The sequence below is a fragment of the Lagopus leucura genome, unplaced genomic scaffold (assembly GCF_019238085.1).
Source record: "Lagopus leucura isolate 7727_CA_CO unplaced genomic scaffold, USGS_WTPT01 Super-Scaffold_73, whole genome shotgun sequence".
Lineage (NCBI taxonomy): Eukaryota > Metazoa > Chordata > Aves > Galliformes > Phasianidae > Lagopus > Lagopus leucura.
The window spans coordinates 37,497,776-37,517,030 of record NW_024962252.1 but is presented as its reverse complement, the minus strand read 5'-3'; the positions used below and the strand labels follow the sequence as shown (position 1 = coordinate 37,517,030).

At 43.7% G+C, this 19,255-nt stretch overlaps 1 protein-coding gene across 2 annotated transcripts in view; it reads left to right on the top strand.

The window, feature by feature from the left end:
* Positions 1 to 19,255, top strand: part of METTL24 (methyltransferase like 24) — a 45,311-nt gene that overhangs the window by 21,773 nt on the left and 4,283 nt on the right. For both annotated transcript variants that reach the window (XM_042879004.1, XM_042878995.1), the window contains exon 4: positions 3,896 to 4,124. In XM_042879004.1, coding sequence (XP_042734938.1) covers positions 3,896 to 4,124 — 229 coding nt within the window. The remainder of the gene's footprint in view (positions 1 to 3,895; positions 4,125 to 19,255) is intronic.

The window sequence follows — 19,255 nt, the reverse complement described above, 5'->3', positions numbered from 1 at the left end:
GTTTACATGAGGTGTTTGGTTTTTTTGCCTCAGTTTTTCCCATTGCTGTGAAAATTTGCGGAGATCCTGTGTTATCTCACACTTAGGTCCAGATTATACCTGCTCAGCTGCAGTACTGGCACATTGCTTCAGGCTCCTTTCAGTTTTGTGCAGGGAGAGGTGCATTTGGTTGGAAAATCAGGTAAGCTGAGCAACCTTCTGGAGGCAGCTGTAGCTTTCCTTTGAATATAGAGGAAGTCTAATGTGACTGCTGACTTTTAATGTCTTGGCAAAGTACCCGTTGTTCAGTGGAATTAACTTGAAGGGTAACATCTATATTACATGCTCATTAATATTGGTCCTGAGCTCTGGTGCTAAAGTGCCTTTATTGATATTTAGCCAGACACAAAGCAGAGTTGATTTAATCCGTACTGGAAAATGCAGGTTTGACAGAAAGCTGACCAGCAATAAGATAATTTGCTGATGGTTGTGAACAAACCTGAGCTAATGAGTGTATTCCAGTATTTCATGTGGAGCTGCTCTTGATACTGTACAGGGAGCCCCAGTGCCAGGCTTTTGTAGCAATGGCGCATTAGGCTTAGCAGAGATTGAAACTGATGCTGTCTCTCCCATAAATCATCAGGTACACACGTGCAGTAAATAACCAGCTGTGATGTCTCTCATGAAGCAGCTAAAGAGTAAAGAAGAAATATTTGGGCTTAAGGAGGAGCAGTTTTTCAACCTTCAAATTCTCTCTGCAGCTTTTGGAGCTTGTTACTGCATGAGTCTTCCGTCAGACTCGCTTCCTTTAGCTTTATGACAGGCAGAAAAATAATTTTGTTCTGAGCAAGACAAAAATCCCCTTTAAATATTTTTGTTATCTCATACGCTTCATAAAGAGCAAATGGGGAGCAGCTGCTCTTGACAAAGAACTTCTTAGCAGAAGGAATGGATGGAGGACAAATGTGAAAGTTCAGCGTGAGTGTGATTGGGAATCCTGAATTAAATCCATAAATCATTAGAAATTGAAGAAAACTTGCTGCCTAGTTGTTGCCTTTGTGTATGCAGTAGAGAAGCTTGCTTGTGAATGGGAGTGAGAGCGTCTGTAATTTCTAGAGGTTTTTTTCAGATGAGCATTAGTGGCTTCCACTACTGGAAGGCAGCAATGTTTGTGCTTGGGGGCACAATTTCCTGGTGTGATATGTAATTGCAGCGTGCATTAGTGAGCTGTAGTTATTAGTGCTAAATCTGCTTAGGTTAAGCTAAGTCTGTTACAAACACAACAGGCAGGCACTGGAGCTGCCTGATATAAATGAGTAGGATATCAGAAACGTAACCGTTGAGGTTTAAAGAGTCTTACTGCAGTGCCACTTGAAACCTGTTTTAAGAGGCTCTTAATGTGTAGGGGCTTTAGAATCCAGGTAGGGGATGCTTCTTTTTATTATGAGCTGCAGAACTTGGTTATCTGTCTGTCTTTGAAGGAAAGAAAAAAAGAGAGAAAACAGTAAGACCAGAAAGGGAAAGCTGGGCCCTAATATAGATGCTCTTACACCCCTGTCCTGTGGTCCCTTTCGGACCTGGAGTACCCCATGGGAACTGGCTGTGGGAACACAAGCGTGCTCCTCTTGCATGGGGCCCATCTGCAGGATGCATTTTCTGATGCTTTTAAAGATCACCTTCACCCCTGCTTCAAGGTCAGTCTGCAGTCCTTGTCTCTGGAGATGAGTTTTGTCTTCTGTTTTGCAGGAAAAACAGGTTCATGTCCCTAGCGTTTTTGATTTATGTTACTGGAGAGAGCAGCTGGTCCCTCCTGATGGCCTCTCTGTTCTTCTGTGACATTTCTTAAGGTCGTCTTCTTTTATTTATTTATCTTTTTCAAGTAACACAAAGTCTTCCTTAGGAAGCCTCATTTGTTTACTTCTCCCGTGCTGTGTTCTCACTTGGTGAGATAACACACGAGCCTTGCATTTTTCAAATCTTCTGGAGATGACTGACCTTATTTTGTCTTATAAACATTTGTGATTGATTAGATCTCTCTTCAGGCATAAATTTGATCTGTTGGCAGAGTGTCAGATGATATACCACCACTTTCTTCACCCTCAACTGTTATTTGTTCTGTTTTGCACCACTTTGCAGTCCACATGTGAATAACAATCTGCTCAAAGGCAGCCTGAGTTCTGCCTGCATCGGAAGCATCTGGCCCTCTGGATTGCACCAGCTGCAACTGTTAGAAGTGTGTCATGGATGCATGTGTCCATGGGTTGGTGCTGGGCTCATCGCTCTAATGCTGTATTTGTCCCAGACAATTTGCATTTTGTTCATTTGAAGCCAGCTTTTCATTCCAAAGGGATTACACTGGTCTTCATTCATCTGTGTCCCTTCTGTAGAATGCTGTATGCAAACAAACGTGCCAATTCACTTGGTTAACTTTGGAACTTTTTTCCTGTTGTATTTTGAATGTATTAGAAGAAAACTGTTCTCTTTCTCTCCTACACATCTGCATAGGCTGGAATCATGTGAAATATGATTGTTCTTAAAAGTATGTTGTGCTGTTCTTGCAGTCTTTATATCCTTCGGCTTGCCCAGGACTCCTAGGGAGAAAATGGTTCAATGGAGAAGCTTCTGGGGCAGTGTTGTTGGTCAGTGTTAAAGCAGATGTGATGCCAGATTAGTAACTTCCAAATCATATCTGCTTTGCAACTTTGTTTCAGGAGTTGAATTCATTTTAGTTTAGCAAAATACCATCTATGCAAAACATTTAATGCTGGCTTAATGTCATATCCTAGCATAGTGTGATGTAAAATTTATCACATTCCATATATTGGTGCAATTAGCCAGAATTATTTCAGATTCAAATAATTTTTCAGATAAATGCTTAAGTATAATTGTGGTGTTGTCTAGCAGATCACAGAGGCAGCACATTGAAAAATACTGCCCTGCAGTGGTTTGTTTCTGATGGATAAAGGCCATGCTATTACTATGGAGTGGATATTCTCAATTAGTACAACTGGTTGAAGCACTGATTAAAAAACTTGATTACCTCTCCTGTGCTACCTGTTTGTGTTTCCAACAGCACGATTTTGATTAAGTTTAAGGTTTAGCACATAATTTCAACCATGTTTGGTACAAACCTGTATGGGCAGCAGTGAGGAGGACATCATATTTCAGACAGTGGGGAGTGCCTGCAGGCCAGATATCTGATTGCAGTGGCAATGATTTCTTGAATCCTATGTGAATCATTTTGCAGTAGGAGGTGGGAATATGGAATAGCCTCATAAAGCACATATTTTCCTTGCAGAGACAGGGAGGGGTGCAGTGACACATTTTTTTCTGTACAGGGGGGTTGCTTGCATTTCTTCTTCTTTGGGGATCTTTGTGAAATTAGCATTAATCTTTCTTTGAGTGTAAAAACACTTCTGCTGTTGGGAAGGAAGTAGTTTTAAATTTACGTTTTGATTTTCCTGTGCAAGGAGAAAGAAAGAAATTTGGTTCTTGTGTCCTGTCCCAGTTGTTGGCCATTATGGCACATAGTTGTATAGGCATAGCAGAAAATATATCTGATTTTTTTACAAAATGGTGCTGTCTACATTCTGATTACATATTATTATATATATATATATTCACTATTCCATTTCTATTCCTTTAAATTTCCTTTATCTAAGTACTTGTTCCAAATCTTCAGCGTACATCATTGCAGTCTATCAGCTTTATTTCTGGTAATCACATCAGAATTAGGGTTAAATTGTGCTCAGTGCCATGGATAAATCTGGAGAAGCAACACAACAGTTCCTCCACTTTGCTTCAGAAACTAACAAGCTGAATTTTCCCTTCTTGCATGCTCATGAGCCCTCAGGATGTTCTACTCACCAGTAGGTCTTTTTGCAGCATTAATGATCACATCTTTTTTGTTTTGTAGACTGGGCAATGACGACAACCAGTTTGAGATCAGCATGGCTAACAGTGGATGCGAGGTGCATCGCTTCGACCCCAGCATAAAGTCAGCACACATCCAGGAAGGTCAGCACCTCTGGTATCATCGCCTGTCCGTTGATTGGAGGGATCCCAACCCAGCCATTGCTGCACACAAACTTCACAGCAACACAAAGAAGCTGGGCACGATATTGAATGAATTTGGACATCAGAAGGTAAGGACTCAGGTGGTACGCTTCTGACTGTTGTGAAAGCTGCAGAGCTTCATTCTGGAGCAGGGGGTTGGACCAGATGGCCTGCAGAGGTCCCTTCCAACTTCAGCCTTCCTGTGATCCTGTGATTCTTGTTCTCTCGGGAGCTCAGGTGCTTTCCCAAGTGATCTCCTGACAGTAGATTTTCTTGAGAAATACTTGCAGTGCATTTCTTCCTGGAGTGTCTTTTCTGTCTTGCTTTTTTCCTAACTCTGGTAACAGCCACTCTGTTTTTAAATTGCAAGCTGTATGTTTAATACTTTCCTTCTCCTCCCTTGCTTTTCTATTCAGCTGGCTGGTGACACTGAGTGTTCATTTTTCCAGTCCTGTGGAAGTTCTGGTTGTTGCCTGAGTAAGAGTTCTAAAATACTCATGCTGAGCAGTTTACAAAGAGAAGAAATATTTGTAAAAACAATTAGAAGAAGTAATGGATGGGCTGTTTATGTTTGCAGGGTCACTAATCCTAATTACAGTCATCAACAAAAACATCCTGTTTTGAAATTGGCAGCACTCTATTTTTTTAACATTTCTAATTTTTTTTTTTTTTAAGGAACTGTAAATACACCAGAAATGTTAGGTTCTCAAATAACTATTGCCAAAAGACATTTGAGGAAGTTCCTGACACACAGGATTAGATTGCTTTCAAGAGAGATTTTCCCTCAGAGGATATGCTAGTATGAATTGAAATGCTAATATACTTCATTGCCTGCAGCTAATTCTTCATGTCTTTGTGGTTTTTTTTGTGTGTGGTTTTTTTTTTTTTTTTTAAATAGGCAGCCTGAGCTAAGGAGAGCTTTTCTGTAGCATTTACAAAGCAAACAAGCAGTGCAATATGTGTTTGGTTTGTTATTATAAAATTCAAGAAGTCCTTTTCAGTTCATTTCTTGCTTTTCTTTAGCATTTTCTTTTGGTTCAGCTCTTCTGATTGAACCATTTTGAAGAGAAGAACAGAAAAAGCAGCTTTTTTTTTTCCTGCTTCTTAGTCATTCTGTAATTGTACTAGCTTGTGCATTAGCAAACCATCTGGGGAGAGAGAGATGGCTTTCCTTTGACGTATGCCTTACATTGATAGTTTGCTTTTAGAAGAATCAGTCACAAAGAAAATGATTAATGACCTGATCCAGAAAAAGCATGTGAATGTTGTGGTATAGCAGACCTTGCTGCGAACAGCTGATTGTTTATCATGGACTGGTACAGAGTGTTTGTGAGACCTGCTGTGAATTACAGGAGTGTAGCTATGAATTCTGAGTCTATAGCCTTCAGGATGAAAACTACCTGACATGAAAGCACCCAGCTGGAGGGCATTCCAGAAGCAGTGCACACGATGTGGGATTGAGGTTTTCTGCACAGCACAGAGTTTAGTTTAGTGTGTTGGCATGTTGTGAACACCACACATGCCTCTTAGACTGTGATCATTCAGGCTGCTCCCCTGTGCAAAGTTATGGCATTAGTGAAGTCATGAGCTGACTTTGCCCAGCAAGTATACAGCCATTACATACTTCGCAGTCTGACAGAGTCATAGAATTGTTTGAATTGGAAGGGACCCTGAAAGGCCATGTAGTCCAACTCTCCTGCAATGAACAGGGACATCTACAGCTAGATAAGGTTACTCAGAGCCCTGTCCAACCTGGCCTTGAGTATCTCCAAGGACAGGGCTTTAACCACCTCTCTGGGCAAACGGTTCCAGTGCTTTACTGCCTTTAATATGAAAAAAAAAAAAAAAAAAAAAAAAATTTTAAAAATTGTATCCAATCTAAATCTTCCTTCTTTAGTTTGAAATCGTTTCCCCTTGTCCTGTCACAAACAGGCCTTCCTAAAGAGTCTCTCCCCTTTTTTCTAATAGCCCCACTTTAGGTACTGAAGGGCCTCTTTAAGGTCTCCCCAGAGCCTTTTCTTCTCCACGCTGAGCAGCCTGACCTTGTAATGGAGGTGTTCCATCCCTTGGATCATTTTTGTGGCCCCTCCTCTGATGTGCTCTAACAGGTCCATATCTCTCCTGTTCTGAGGATTCTGCATCTGGACACAGTACTCCAGATGAGGCACAGAGTAGCGGGGTGGGGTTGCCTCCCTTGACCTGCTGGCTACACTTCTTTTGATTCAGCCTAGGATATGGTTGGCTTTCTGAGCTGTGCGTGCACATTGCTGGCTCACATGAGACTTGCCATCCTCTAGTACCCCAAATTCCTTTTTGGCAGGGCTGCACTCAATCTTTTCATCCCTCACCCCGTGTTGGTAATGAGGGTTGCCATGACCCAGGTGCAGGACCTTGCAGTTGGCTTTGTTGAATCTCATGAGGTACTCCAGGACCACTGCTTGGGCCTGTCTAGGTCTATCTGGATGGCATCCTGTCCCTCAGGCATGTCAGCTACACCACACAGCTTGGTGTCATCCACAAACTTGTTGACAGTGTATTTGATCCCACTGTTGAGTCATTGGTGAAGTTGTTAATTAAAAGCACTGATTTCAGCACTGATCCCTGTGGGACACCACTCATCACTGATGTCCATCCTGACAATCTTGCAATCAGCTCCTCATCCACTGAAAAGTCTACCCATCAAAACCATATATTAAACCATGATTTAGAGAGAAGGATATTGTGGAGAACCATGTCAAAGGCACCTTACTGAAGTCCAGATAGATTATATTAGTAGCTCCTCCTTTGTCCACTAATGCAGGTATGCCATCATAGAAGGCCACTAGGTTAGTCAGACAGGACCTGCTCTTGGTGAAGCCATGCTGGTTGTTTTGCATCACCTCCCAGTCCTCCTTGCTTGCCTCAGCATAGCTTCCAGGAGGATCTTTCCCAACACAGAGTGAAGCTGACAGGTCAGTAGTTCCATGGGTCATCCTTTCTGCCTTTCTCAAAAACAGTTGTGATACTGCCTTTTTACCAGTTACTAGGGACTTCACCTGACCACTGTGTCTTTTCAGATAAAACTGAGAGTGGCTTGGCAGCTACATTAGCTAATTCCCTCAGGAGTCTTGGCTGCATTTGTTGGGATCCATAGACTTACGGATGTTCAGGTTCCTCAGATGGCTGTGAGCATGATCTTTGCTTACAGTGGGAGAGTCATTGCTCTCCCAGTTTCCACCTTTTGACCCGTCTGCTTGAGGGGTGTGTGAAGAGCAATTGCCAGTAAAGGCTGAGGCAAAAATGTTGGGTACCTCAGCCTTCTCCTCATCCATTGCTAACCAGTCTGCCCTTATTGCTCACTACAGTTGTAGTAAACATTCTTGGATTTTCCTTTTTTGGTTGACATACCTGTAGAAGCCTTTCTTGTTCTTCTTTGTGCCCCTTTCCAAGCCCAGTTCCAGTTGGGCTGTGGCTGCCTAGCCCTGTCCCTACACAACCTAGCAGCGTCCCTATACTCCTCCCAGGATACCTGTCCCTACTTCACATTTGGGAAATACCCAAAGAAATCTATTCTACTTACATCTTCTTACTTGGTTTGTCTCTGCTTGGAGGGCAGCCTGAGAGGCTGTTTGTCTGAAGATGCCAGTAAGCTCCAATTTATGACAAGGACATCAAAGTAAAAACTGTGTCATTCACATTTTCATTCTTCCAATGAATACAATGAAATGTTCCCATAATTAAATTAGTAAGCTAATTCAAAACAGTTTCCAGAATGTTTTCCAAAGTACTTTTTTTTTTTTTTTTCTTTTCTTCTTCAGTTAGAAATTTAAAACATGTTCTTCATTCCATTCTTAGTAATTTTAAAAATCCTTACGCCTACCCTCAAAGCTGCTCTGTTACCACTTCAAGGCGGGAATTCCAAGCAACATCATTTGAAGTTAATGCCTACTTTTCTCCTTGCTTTTATTCCTTAAGATCTGGGATTTGATCCAAGACCCTCCAAGTAAATGAGAACTTTTCCACTGACGTCAGGGACTTTGGATTGGGCTGTTGAAGAGGGGACCAACAAGACCTCCTGCAGTTCTTGCCACTACGGTCTTGAAAAGAAACCATGCAGTTTGGGCAATTTTAGGGGCTTGTGTACAAGGACATCAAAGAACTTCACAGGCTTATTTCCCCACTGTGGCTTGGATGAGAGCGCAACTGCTGTAGTTTAGTTGGTGCTGGAACCCCTTCAACAGAAGTGGAAACTGTTATCATGACAAGAAACACAAGCGGGTCTTTTGCTGTTAGAGTGGATTTGAGAAAGCATTAAAAGAACTTGATCTCTCTAAAACACTGCAGTTCTAGTCCTGTGAGGAGTGTAAATAGCCCAGAGGTGAAAGAATCATCTAATACTATAATAAGATGAGATTGAAAAAGGAAACATGCAGCCAGAGTACTTAGGGAACCTTTGTGAAAGAAAGAAATCTTTTAAGTGCTGGAATAATCTCCAAAGGCTGTAGAAAGTCCTGTTTCCTGGATGCAAATCTAGTCTGAAAATTTAGTGGTATATCTTTTGAGAATAGTATTTTATCAGCTGTGGGAGAGGATAAAGATGTAAAAACTTGATCTTTCTCATCTTTTTTTTTTTTCCACTAATCTTTTGCTTCATATGGACACTATAGTATACTGCTGACAAATAGTGAAGAAAAGCCACTCAATGCATAAAATGTTGTTTATTATTCTAGTAGAGTACAACTTTGTGAAAACTGGCTCTTTCATATTCTCTCACTGACTGCTAGGGTGAGGGGTAGTAAGGTACTGCTGTTTCCTTTGGATAGCTGATAGTTGAATGGGGAATTCCCTTTAGATGGGATCCCTGGATAACTGAAGGCAGAAGGGATTTGGGGAGGCCTGTAATTCAACTGCCAGCTCAAAGAAGGACCAGCTCTGAAGTCAGGCTGTTCAAAACTTTATGCAGTCTGGTCTCAGAAAGCACCAAGTTTTCTCCAAAATAGAGTCTGCACAGCTTGTCTATGCAAGCTATGGTCATGCTTGGCTATCCTAGTCATGGAAGAAGTTTCTCCTTATATACAATCTGGAATCCCCCAATTTCAGTGTGTCTGCTGTCTCTTGTGCTCCTTCCATGCACTGCTGGAGAGCCTGTTGCTTTCTACTTGGGGACTTCCTCATAGACTCTCAAGGCTGGTGACCGTTCCCCTTGCTCAAAGCCATCTGCTGCCAAGGTTGAACAAACCCCATTCCCTCAGCCTCTCAGGGTAATTGCTCCAGTCCACAACCATGCTTGGCTCCCTGTTGAGCTTACCTCAGTTTATCATTGACTGTGTAGACGCATCCCATGCTGGTCTTCTTTGCACCATGACACTCCAGGGTCTTTCTGTGGAGCTGCTCCCCAGCCAGCCAGGCAGGTTTCCAGCCTGAATTATTGCAGGGCTTCTTTCCTCACTGGCTGTAGGACTTACTTTGCCCTTGCTGAATTTAATTGGGTTTCTGTTGGTCCGTCCCTCTAGTCTGCCTGGGTTCCTCTGGATGGCAGCTCTGCCCTTGGCTGTGCATACTGACTGGTCCAGACAATTTGCTGTTAGCCCAGACTTGGCAAGGGTGAAGTTCATTAACTCCTCCAGATCACAGATAAAGATGTCAACAAGATAAATCCTAGTATAGACTCTGTGTTTCTAACTGACTTCCAGATAAGTCCTCTGAGCCCAACCATCCAATCAGTTTCTTACTCATCTTGCAGAAGCAAGGAGAGCTCATTCTCTTTTGTTTCAGTCATGCATGTTTGTTTGTGCAAGCTCTTAATTCAGTAGTAGTTTGCCTTGCCTTTTTCTGGATCTCTGCTGTTCGGATTTTGTGTGCTGCTACCAGTAAGGTTGTGTTCAACTCCTTCCATTCAAATCCCTTTGAACAAATTGTCTAAAAAAGAGCATATTGTGCCATTAAAAGAAACTCAGATCTTTAAGTCCTGGTTTAGATTTGGAGGCTTTAAGTTATACTGGCTTCTGCATGAAGGATTGTGTGACAATCTGGCCTACAGATGTCCATTTCATGTTTTAGAATGGACTTAGTTTAAAGGTTTCAAATGCAAAAACCTTTTCCCTTTCATCTGTTATTTAAGGCTCAACACAACTTTAAAACTTTACACCCTGCAGCCATACTGATTAATGACCTCATCTCCTCCTACTTAAGTGATTTATCCCTTGCTTCATCTCCTAAAGCAGGTACTGCAGAGTCTATTTCATGCTGCACTTTCAGCTCTTTGAAAATTGGTGTGGAAGAGCAAAGATTAAAGAAAATTGATTTACCATTTTGATTTTAAGTCACCTCTGTTGGTACTACATCAATAAACACAAAATAAAAGCCTGGGAAAAAGATTTATAACAAGTTAATTGCGCACAGAGGTTGGATTTTAACAAAACAAGAAATTAACTCCCCAGATTGGGAAAAGCCCATCTTCAAGTTTTGGAGCAATCTAATCCATGGAACTGCTCATTACTTTGTGCTCATTGGGACTACACAGAGACCAGAAAAGTCTTCTGAATTTTTGATTCTGTCTGAGCTCAGAATGAAGAGCCAGGAGCTCAGAGCTGTGTCCTCTTGGCCTCTGCTACTGCAGCTATAGATGACTCCCTCAAAGCACTGGGCTGGGAGCTCAAGTTCTCATCCACTCTCTGCTCCATTTAGCGTAGCGTCAGAGAAGACCAACTGGGACCAGATCTCTTGAATCACTGCATCATGCAGATCTCTAAGTAAATGTTCGGAGTTCTATCTTGAAAGGGCTTGATTTTTTTTTCTTTGCTGTACTGTGCTTATTTGGGTCTTTTCCAGAATCTCAGTTCTAGAAGGAATAAAAACATCCGTAGTCTAATTTTTAGCCTTGCTAGTTTCAGATCTTTAGGCTTAAGTGGCCCTTTTTCTGCAGCTCCGTTTTACTCCCTGGATGTATTTGTGAAGAACAGTCTTTGCTTAGTTAGGGTTATCATACTGGCCTCTACGTCTCCTCTGACAGGAAAGAATGTGTGTTTTTCTTGCCATTTTGTTACTGTATGGCTGCTTCCCTTGCAGAAGTGGAAAGACACATTAGCACAGGACCCTTTTTGCACCTAGCAGACAAAATACCACACATGTAAGAGCTTATAATCTAAATAAATGACCTGCTGAGGGGTAAAGAAGTGTGGAATTTATCTCCACTAATTAGCCTACTTAGGACAACTGCTGAGTTCCTCATGAAACTCAAGGCAAACCCTTAAGATGCAGATCATCTCATGCAGGGGCAGCTGCTTAAAACAGGATGAATGGTGTGAACTGCACATCCTGAATTGCCCATCAGAAAGTCTTCTTCCCTTCTGTGATCTCTAGAGGCAGCTTGGACAGCTGCTTTGGGTTTACCTTTCTAAAGCTGGATGAGGCGCATCCCACCTCGAGTGGTTTGCCACAGTATCACAGAGGCACAGCCCAGCTGAGTCAGGCAGTTCCCTTTTCCCATTCTTCTCTTTTTCTTAAATAACAACATTTCAGAATGTCATCAAAGAAAGAGTGTAAGTGCTGAAGTGTAAGAAAAATTCCATTAGAGTCAAACACTATGAGAAATTCTCCAGACCTGCAAGAATCACTTTCTTTCTCATCTGAGCCAGATTAAATTACTGCAGTACCCAGAGGACAGTACATAGTTCCCACTTTTCTGTCTGGCGGAGAATTATCTCAGCAGCCCTCAGTTGTGATAGTTGGAATTGTTTTTAATTAAGAAAACAATTTCCAGTTTTGTATTTGCTATGGTGACTGCTGAATGTCAGTTTGCCAATGCTGTGAACAGCACTGTTCTACTGTAGTGACATACATGATGTGTGTGTATCCAGGCTTTTGTTTGTTTTTAGAAAGCAGTGAGAAAATACTAGCAGATGTGACCTGAGCTGTGCTGATAATGTGTGCATGTGTAAGTGATCCAGGAGAAGCAGAGGGGATAAGGAGTGGAGACTTGCTACTGTGCAGTGGGAGCGGTGTGGTAGGCAAGCAGTGCAGTGCAAGCAGATGTGGTGGGGCTGCGAAGGGGACTTCCCCTCTAGCTATTGTTTGTCTGTTTGTTCAGGGCCAGCCTGGTATTTCTGTGTGGGATCTGAAAGACATGAATGAACGCGAGAGGTTAGGCTGGGCATATGGCTACAGGAAAAGCTGTAGGATGTGAAAAGCTGTGGTGTTGATTTCAAACCCAGCTGTGTGCTCAGCATCTGTCTGAGAAGACCTGAGATCCAGACTTAAAAGATCTGCAGATGGCTTACCCCCTGATCTCTGTTCTCACTGTGCTGGAAGGAAGAGCACCAGAGATGATAACATCAGGCAAACTAGCTAGAAAATGTAAAGTAGTACCTTCTAAAAGTCATCCATTAAAGCAAAAGCTCAGAGTGCTGGAAAGCATGTCATCCAACAATATGCATCTGCCTCTAGCTCTGTAATTTGATTCATGAGTTCAGGTGAGACTTACTGCCTGTAACATACACATTCGATCTCACTGAGGTTGTGTCTGTATATGCTGGACACAACTCACTGTCAGTGACTGATTTCCTTGGAGTTACACCAGAGCTGCAGTTTGAGCCCTGTTTGTGTGTGTGGACTTTCTGTTTGCAAATGCATCAATGAATTAGGGGATATACTCCTGTTGCTGAAAAGTAATGGCAATTGAATCGGTACAGCTGTTTCCAGCTGCATAAGGAGATTCTGCCTTCCACAACCTTATCAGTCTTGCCCCTGAGTAATTTTCAAGCTCCTGACACACCGTTTCCTGGATGCATGTATTTTTTTAATTTCAGTGATAATGAAATCAAGGTAGTAATTGCTCTCTGTTTGCCTAGTCAGCTGTGGCTGCTGCTGCATATGTAACTAGATTGAAGAGTTTGGCTGCAAGTAGAAACGCTCCTGACAACCTCATATTTCTGCAAGCAAAAGTCTTTGCTTTGTGATTTACTGCTCACCACTTCTCTCACCATCTGCATCATGTGCTAGAAATACATCATCTGCATTCCTGTACAGGCCTATTGCATTTCTTTTTACCTCTTTTAAATTCTCTCCACCAGGCCTCAAGATATTGATAGGAGTAGTGGTGTTTCTAGGGAGCAGGTGCTGTTTAGTATGCAATTATTGGGCATGGAAGAAGATCTTTTAAATGCTAGCGTTGCCTGAACGAGATGCAACCCATAGCCTTTTCTTCCCCTAGGAAAAAGGCTAGTGCAATGTCTGAATTGTAATGAAAAGTATTTCAGTGCTGAACAAATTATTCAGGTCTTCTTCTAAAAACAACAGCAACAACAAACCAAACAAGAACCTGCAAATCTCAAAGCATATTATTGTTGCTCCTGGGCAGTGCCAGAGCTCCTTTCTCCCACTGCTTTGCTCAGCAGACAGGGTGCGCTGCCCCAGCATCACAAGGGGTGCCAGATGTGAGATACTTGCAGCTCAGCCCCATGTTTGTGCTCCCAGCAGACTTGCTGTGTTCATTTAGGTACAGCAACATCAACTGGCACTGACTTAATGCAGGCAAGGTGGAGAGTGTCTGCTCAGAGTGACAGTTTGTGACATGATGCTGACTTTATGAGAATTGAGAGCAGCCTCATTACTATAAGCAACCTGGTCTTTCTCCACTACCCATCTTTCTCATGATTTGTTGATTAACATTAGCAGGTTATTTAGATAAGCATCCTAACTAGAGAAACTAAGAGTTCTCTAAAATATGTAACTTTTTTTTTCCTGCATTTGTCCCAAATTCCTCCTAGTGGCCTGTTCTCCCTGCTCTGTCACTGCTTACAGCTTCTTGAGGACTGGACATTTCTTCTTTTCACCTTAGTGTCTGGACCCTTTCTGGTCTCGGTTTTGACCTCACATCAGTTTAAGGCATTCTACCAGTCCTCAAAATCTGAAATCCAAAGATGAAAGCCTCAGCAGCATTCATCCCTCCTCACTACTCGATGAAGCCTAATGTCCTTGTGTGTAACAGCAGGATATTCAGTGCATTCCTTTCTCTGCCCCTCATGTTTTCAGGAATGTGCTGTTTTCTTTTTGCTGCTGTTGCAAGCAAACAGCAGGGGTGGACAGCCGGACAAACTTAACTGTCCTCCTTAAGATTGAGGACTTTTTATAAGGGCAGGTAGTGATAGGACACGGGGAAATAGTTTTCAACTGGAAGAGGGTAGATTTAGACTAGGTATTAGGAAGAAATCCTTTACTGTGAGGGTGGTGAGACACTGGGACAGGTTGCCCTGTGAGGTTGTGGATGCCTCCCTGGAAGCATTCAAGGCCAAGCTGGATGGGGCTGTGAGCAACCTGGTCTAGAGGTAGGTGTCCCTGCCTATAGCAGGGGGTTGGAACTAGATGATCTTAAGGGTCTCTTCCAATTTAAACCATTCTATGATAACCGTAGGAGAAGAGAGGTACATTGGCACCGTGGAACTCTTGCTCCTCCTAGCATTTACTTTCCAAGATGGCTGAGGCAGTGGTGAGATTGGAGAGTCTGGTGTACAGTGTGTATTCCCCTGAACACACATCCGTTCCCACAGGCCTCCAGCAGCGTCTGGCGCAGCACTTCAAAGGCTCAGAGATGAGCAGGGGATGCTCCCTGTGGGGTAGAATGGACGGATGTGCTCCTTACAAAGGAAGCTGTGTGCTCGTCTGGGGCTGTGTGTGCTGCAGACATGCCTCCAGTCTGGGCTTCTGGCTGCAGGGGGAATCCTTGCAATATTCAGAATGCTTGTCTGTAAGCTTTGGTGAGCAGAACTCTTGCTCATGATCAGACTGGTAAATAATTTAAGATTTGGGCTTCTGGAGCTGCCTGGTGCGAATTCTCCACTTCAGCAATTGAGCTGTGGGATTGAGGGACTTGATGAGATAGTGTTTTGATCTTTTCAAGGTGGTGGAAGAGCTATGCAAATCAGAAAATGTAGCACAGTACAGGGATCTGCACTTAATAACTGCTGCTGCTCTGTGCAGGTAAGGAGCTTGCTGCTGGAGGTATGTTACAAAGCCCCCATGTCTTCATGGTGACCTGTTGCTATGGGGAGGCATCACTTAGAGCAAACAGGGAGCTTCCCATTGCCTGTTCTGGAAGCTGTTCTCCATTTCACAGCATCATAGAATGATTAAGGTTAGAAAAGACCTTTAAATTCTTCTAGTCCAACCACCAACCCACCCCCACCATGCCCACTAACCATATCCTTCAGTGCCACATCTACACGTCTTGAATATCTCCAGGGATGGTGACTCCACCACCTCCCTCTGCAGCCTGTGCCACTGTCTCACCACTCTTTCTGAGAAGAAATTTTTCCTAATATCCAACCAGAATCTCCCCTGGTGCAACTTATGACCATTCCCTGTCATCCCATTGCGGTTCCTGAGAGAAGAGCCTGACCCCCACCTTAACACAGCATCCTTTCAGGGAGTTATGGGGAGCAATAAGATCTCCCCTGAGCCTCCTCTTTTCCATAAGAGATAGAGGAGCAAGATGCTGAAGGTGTTTGTGACAGGATTGCCTACGTGTGGTGCCAGCCTGCTCTGTGCTGGGGTTTGTAATCCTGTAATCTTTGGGTCACTGCATAGGAGCCTTGGTCTTGCTGGATAGCAAGCTGGACAAGACACAGTAGCTCTAGCTTTAAGGTCATTATTGCTTAATGCTATCTAAATCCATCAGACCTGTTTGAAAATCAGCTCAGGCTTTGGGACATGTGTATTTCAAGTCCAGAAAGTGATTACCAAGTGAGCTGACATCTCTGGCTGGTATGGTGCCTGGTGTGAGCAAGGTGGGAGTTAGCCGAGAATGAATTCCACGATAAAAAAGGTGTTTGCAATGATTGAAAGGCCACAAATGAAATGTGGCAGCCTCTTGATTGAATGCAGGCAGGGAGAGAAGATTTCAGGCCATCCTGATATCCTAAATCAGGTGGCAGTTGGTTGTCCTCTGGTGAGGTGACAATGGAAAAATTCCTGCCAGCTAAAAGGCCCCTTCTCTGCCTGTCCACTGAAGTCAGTGGCGTGGATTGGCTGAGCTGAGCTGGGAGATGGATTGTCTCGTCTTCTCTGGTCAGTCTCCAGAAAGAAATTGCTTCTAGATGGGAAATGTGTGTGGGAAATGTCCAGGCATCAGAAACTGTCGGAGGATGTAGGAAACAAAAGTGCTGGGTCATCCACAGGCTGTGGGAGCATGTCACCATGACATAGGACCATGTCCTGAAGAGCTGCTGGGTCTCTGAGCACTCAGTGCTGTGAGTGCTGGGTCCCCTGGGTACATCTGCTTGCCTGGGACCAGCACTGCTTGAGCAAGCTTTGCTGTATTGACAACTGGCCACCAGAAAAATTTAATTAAGTTTTTGTGACATGATTTTGAAATGTATCCTCCAGGTGGATTTCAATTTATGCAGTAAATATAAAGTGTCTGTTAATGTCCTGCCCCTGCTTTGCAGCAATTTCATGGAGGCACATCAGTGAAACTGGGGAGAAAATATTTCTTTTTAACTGCCAAGGCTGCAGAGGAGCAGTAAGGGCAGAGCCACAAAGCTCACCTTCGTTCCCTGCAGGTGTTCATAGAATAACAGAATCCTTAGAGTTGGAAGGAACCTTTGAAGATCATCTAGTCCAATTCCCCTGCAGTGAACAAGGACACCACAACTAGATCAGGTCAGAGTCTGATCCAGTCTCTCCTCGAAAGTCTCCAGGGATGGGGCATCAACCACATCTCTAGGCAATGTTTCAGTGCCTCACCGCCCTCACCATAAAATATTTTTTCCTTTTATCCAACCTAAATCTACCCTCTTTGAGCTTGAAGCCATTTCCCTTTGTTCTGTCATCACAGACCCTGATAAAGAGCCTGTCACCTCCCACAACCTGCTGGCCACACTTCTTTTGATGCAGCCCAGGATATGGTTGGCTTCCTGGCTGTGAGGGCACATTGGTGGCTCATATACAGCTTCTCATCCACCGGTAGTCCCAGGTCTTTTTCAGCAGGGCTGCGCTCAGTCCCTTTACCCCCCAGCTTGTATGGTAGTGAGTGTTGCCTTGAGCCCAATGCAAGTTGTTGCATTTGGATTTGTTGAACTTCGTGAGGTTCACCTGGGCCCACTGCTCAAGCCTGTCTAGGTCCCTCTGGATAGCATCCTGTTCCTCTGGTGTGTTGTCTGTACTCCACAGCTTGGTGTCATCAGCAAACTTGCTGAGGGTGCGCTCCCACATTGATCCCACTGTCAGTGTCATTGATAAAGGTGTTAAAGAGTACCAGCCCCAGCATTGACCCCTTTGGGTCACCATTCATCTCCATCCAGGTATTGAGACACTGACCACCACTCTCTGGACTTGATCCTGCAGCCAGTTCTCTGTCCATTGAACAACCCACACATCAAATGCATATCTTTCCAATTTAGAGAGAAGATAGGCTGTTCAGTGAGCTGTGTGTCTTGTGAATTTCTTTCAGGGCAGTCACCTCTGTAGTGTGTAAAAAGACAAAGAACGATGTAGACACCCAAGTACAGAAACTTGCATTAATACCTTCAACAGGTACTTGAAAATATGCCCAGTCTGCCAGGAGCTCAAACAACACGTTCCTTGGAGTTTTATCTGCTGAAAATACAGACTTGCACTTAGTGAAAGGGAACCCTGTTGTTTTTTTGCTGGTGTGGTCCTTAGTTGAGAGCTGTGATTTAGAAGGATGGAGCGTTTCTGTGCTCCCCTGCTCTGCTCTTTGCTTCCCCATGCTGAGCTGCTGCTAGCAGTAATGTGGCCAAATTGCTTCCTTGGCTGCTGCTCTTGATTGACTCTGCTCCATGGGGAGCTTCAAATGTGCCCACGGGGCACCACAGAGCTGAGATCCCTCTAACCCTGGTGTTTCAGAAATGATGAAGGCCAACAGAGCTCTGGTTTCCACTTTGGGAAATGATGCACAGTCGTAACAAGTCATTACCCTGAAAGAAGAATTGAGTGCTCATACCGTATGTGGTAACTTCCACTAATTAAAACACATTCTTTTTCAGCTGTTTTGTACGCTTGATTGTGCATGAGGAAAGGCCTTTTTATTCCCCAATTGTGACTGGTGCAATGCTGCGGTATATTTACAGGGGAGCTAAGTATGGAGAAAACGTGATTAAAAAGACACGTTTTTTACTTTTCAGTGATAGGCCACTTAGTTTTTGCCCAGGGAGGTGGTGGAGTCGCCATCCCCGGCAGTGTTCAAGAGGTGCCTGGATGAGGAGCTATGAGATGTGGCTTAGTAGCTTGTGGTACTAATAGGAATGGGAGGGTGGTTGGGCTAGATGATCTTGCAGGTCGTTTCCAACCTTGCTATTCTGTGTGATTCTGTGATTCTCATTGCTCACGTTTTGGCAGACTGGCTTATTTGAAACAGAGAGAGAGCAAATATATTATAATCACTCTTGTAATTTGTTTCTGTCCCCCAGCTTCACTTCTGCTCCCTCCCCAGCCCCTAACCCAGTGGTGGTGGGTTATTATTTTCCACTCCTGGCCTCTGCACCAAAAGTGGAGTCAGCTGTTTCATTCTCTGAGTAGGAGAGATCTCACACCATGGAGGTACACAGCTCACTCTCATGAGATCTGATATTGGCTTTTTTTTAAAAGAGAGAAATGTAGGTGGGGGAAATGTGACCCCAGAGGCTGCTAGCCTAACTTAATCTCTTTCTGACAATGACCCAGGACCCATTTCTGTTGGAAGATGACAAGCAAACCTCTCTGTCTTTGACAGAGCATTTGTGGCAGATAAGAGGATCCAGCCACAGTGTACAAAGCCTGCAGGCTGCCGATGGCCACCACATGCCATAAGGCACCACAGGTCTTAGTTCTCTTTCTGGCACGTACCCCTGGGTTTCCCTTCAGAGCTGACTCTAGCTGTGCTTTTGGATGAGCTGGAGCTCTGCATTTAGGGATTTGTGTGGTAATCCTCTCACTGGCACTGTGCATCAACACACTGTAGAGGTGGTAGTGCTTCTCTTACTAGGAATGCATTTCTTATTGCTGGGAGGAGATAAATACCTCTTCATAAAATTCATGTTTGGTGCTAGTAGGATGTATTTGTTAGGTGCTCAGATGCTCTGACACAAGCTCATTTTACCCCATCTGCATCAGAAAATGGAGACTGTGGGATGAGTGGGCAGTGTCCTGAAGGCAGTCACTGGAGGTTGTGGTACAGACAGAGCCTTCTTCCAGGCTTCAGAGTAATGCACAGTACCTCAAAGAGTCTCTGCTGTGTTCCTCTAGC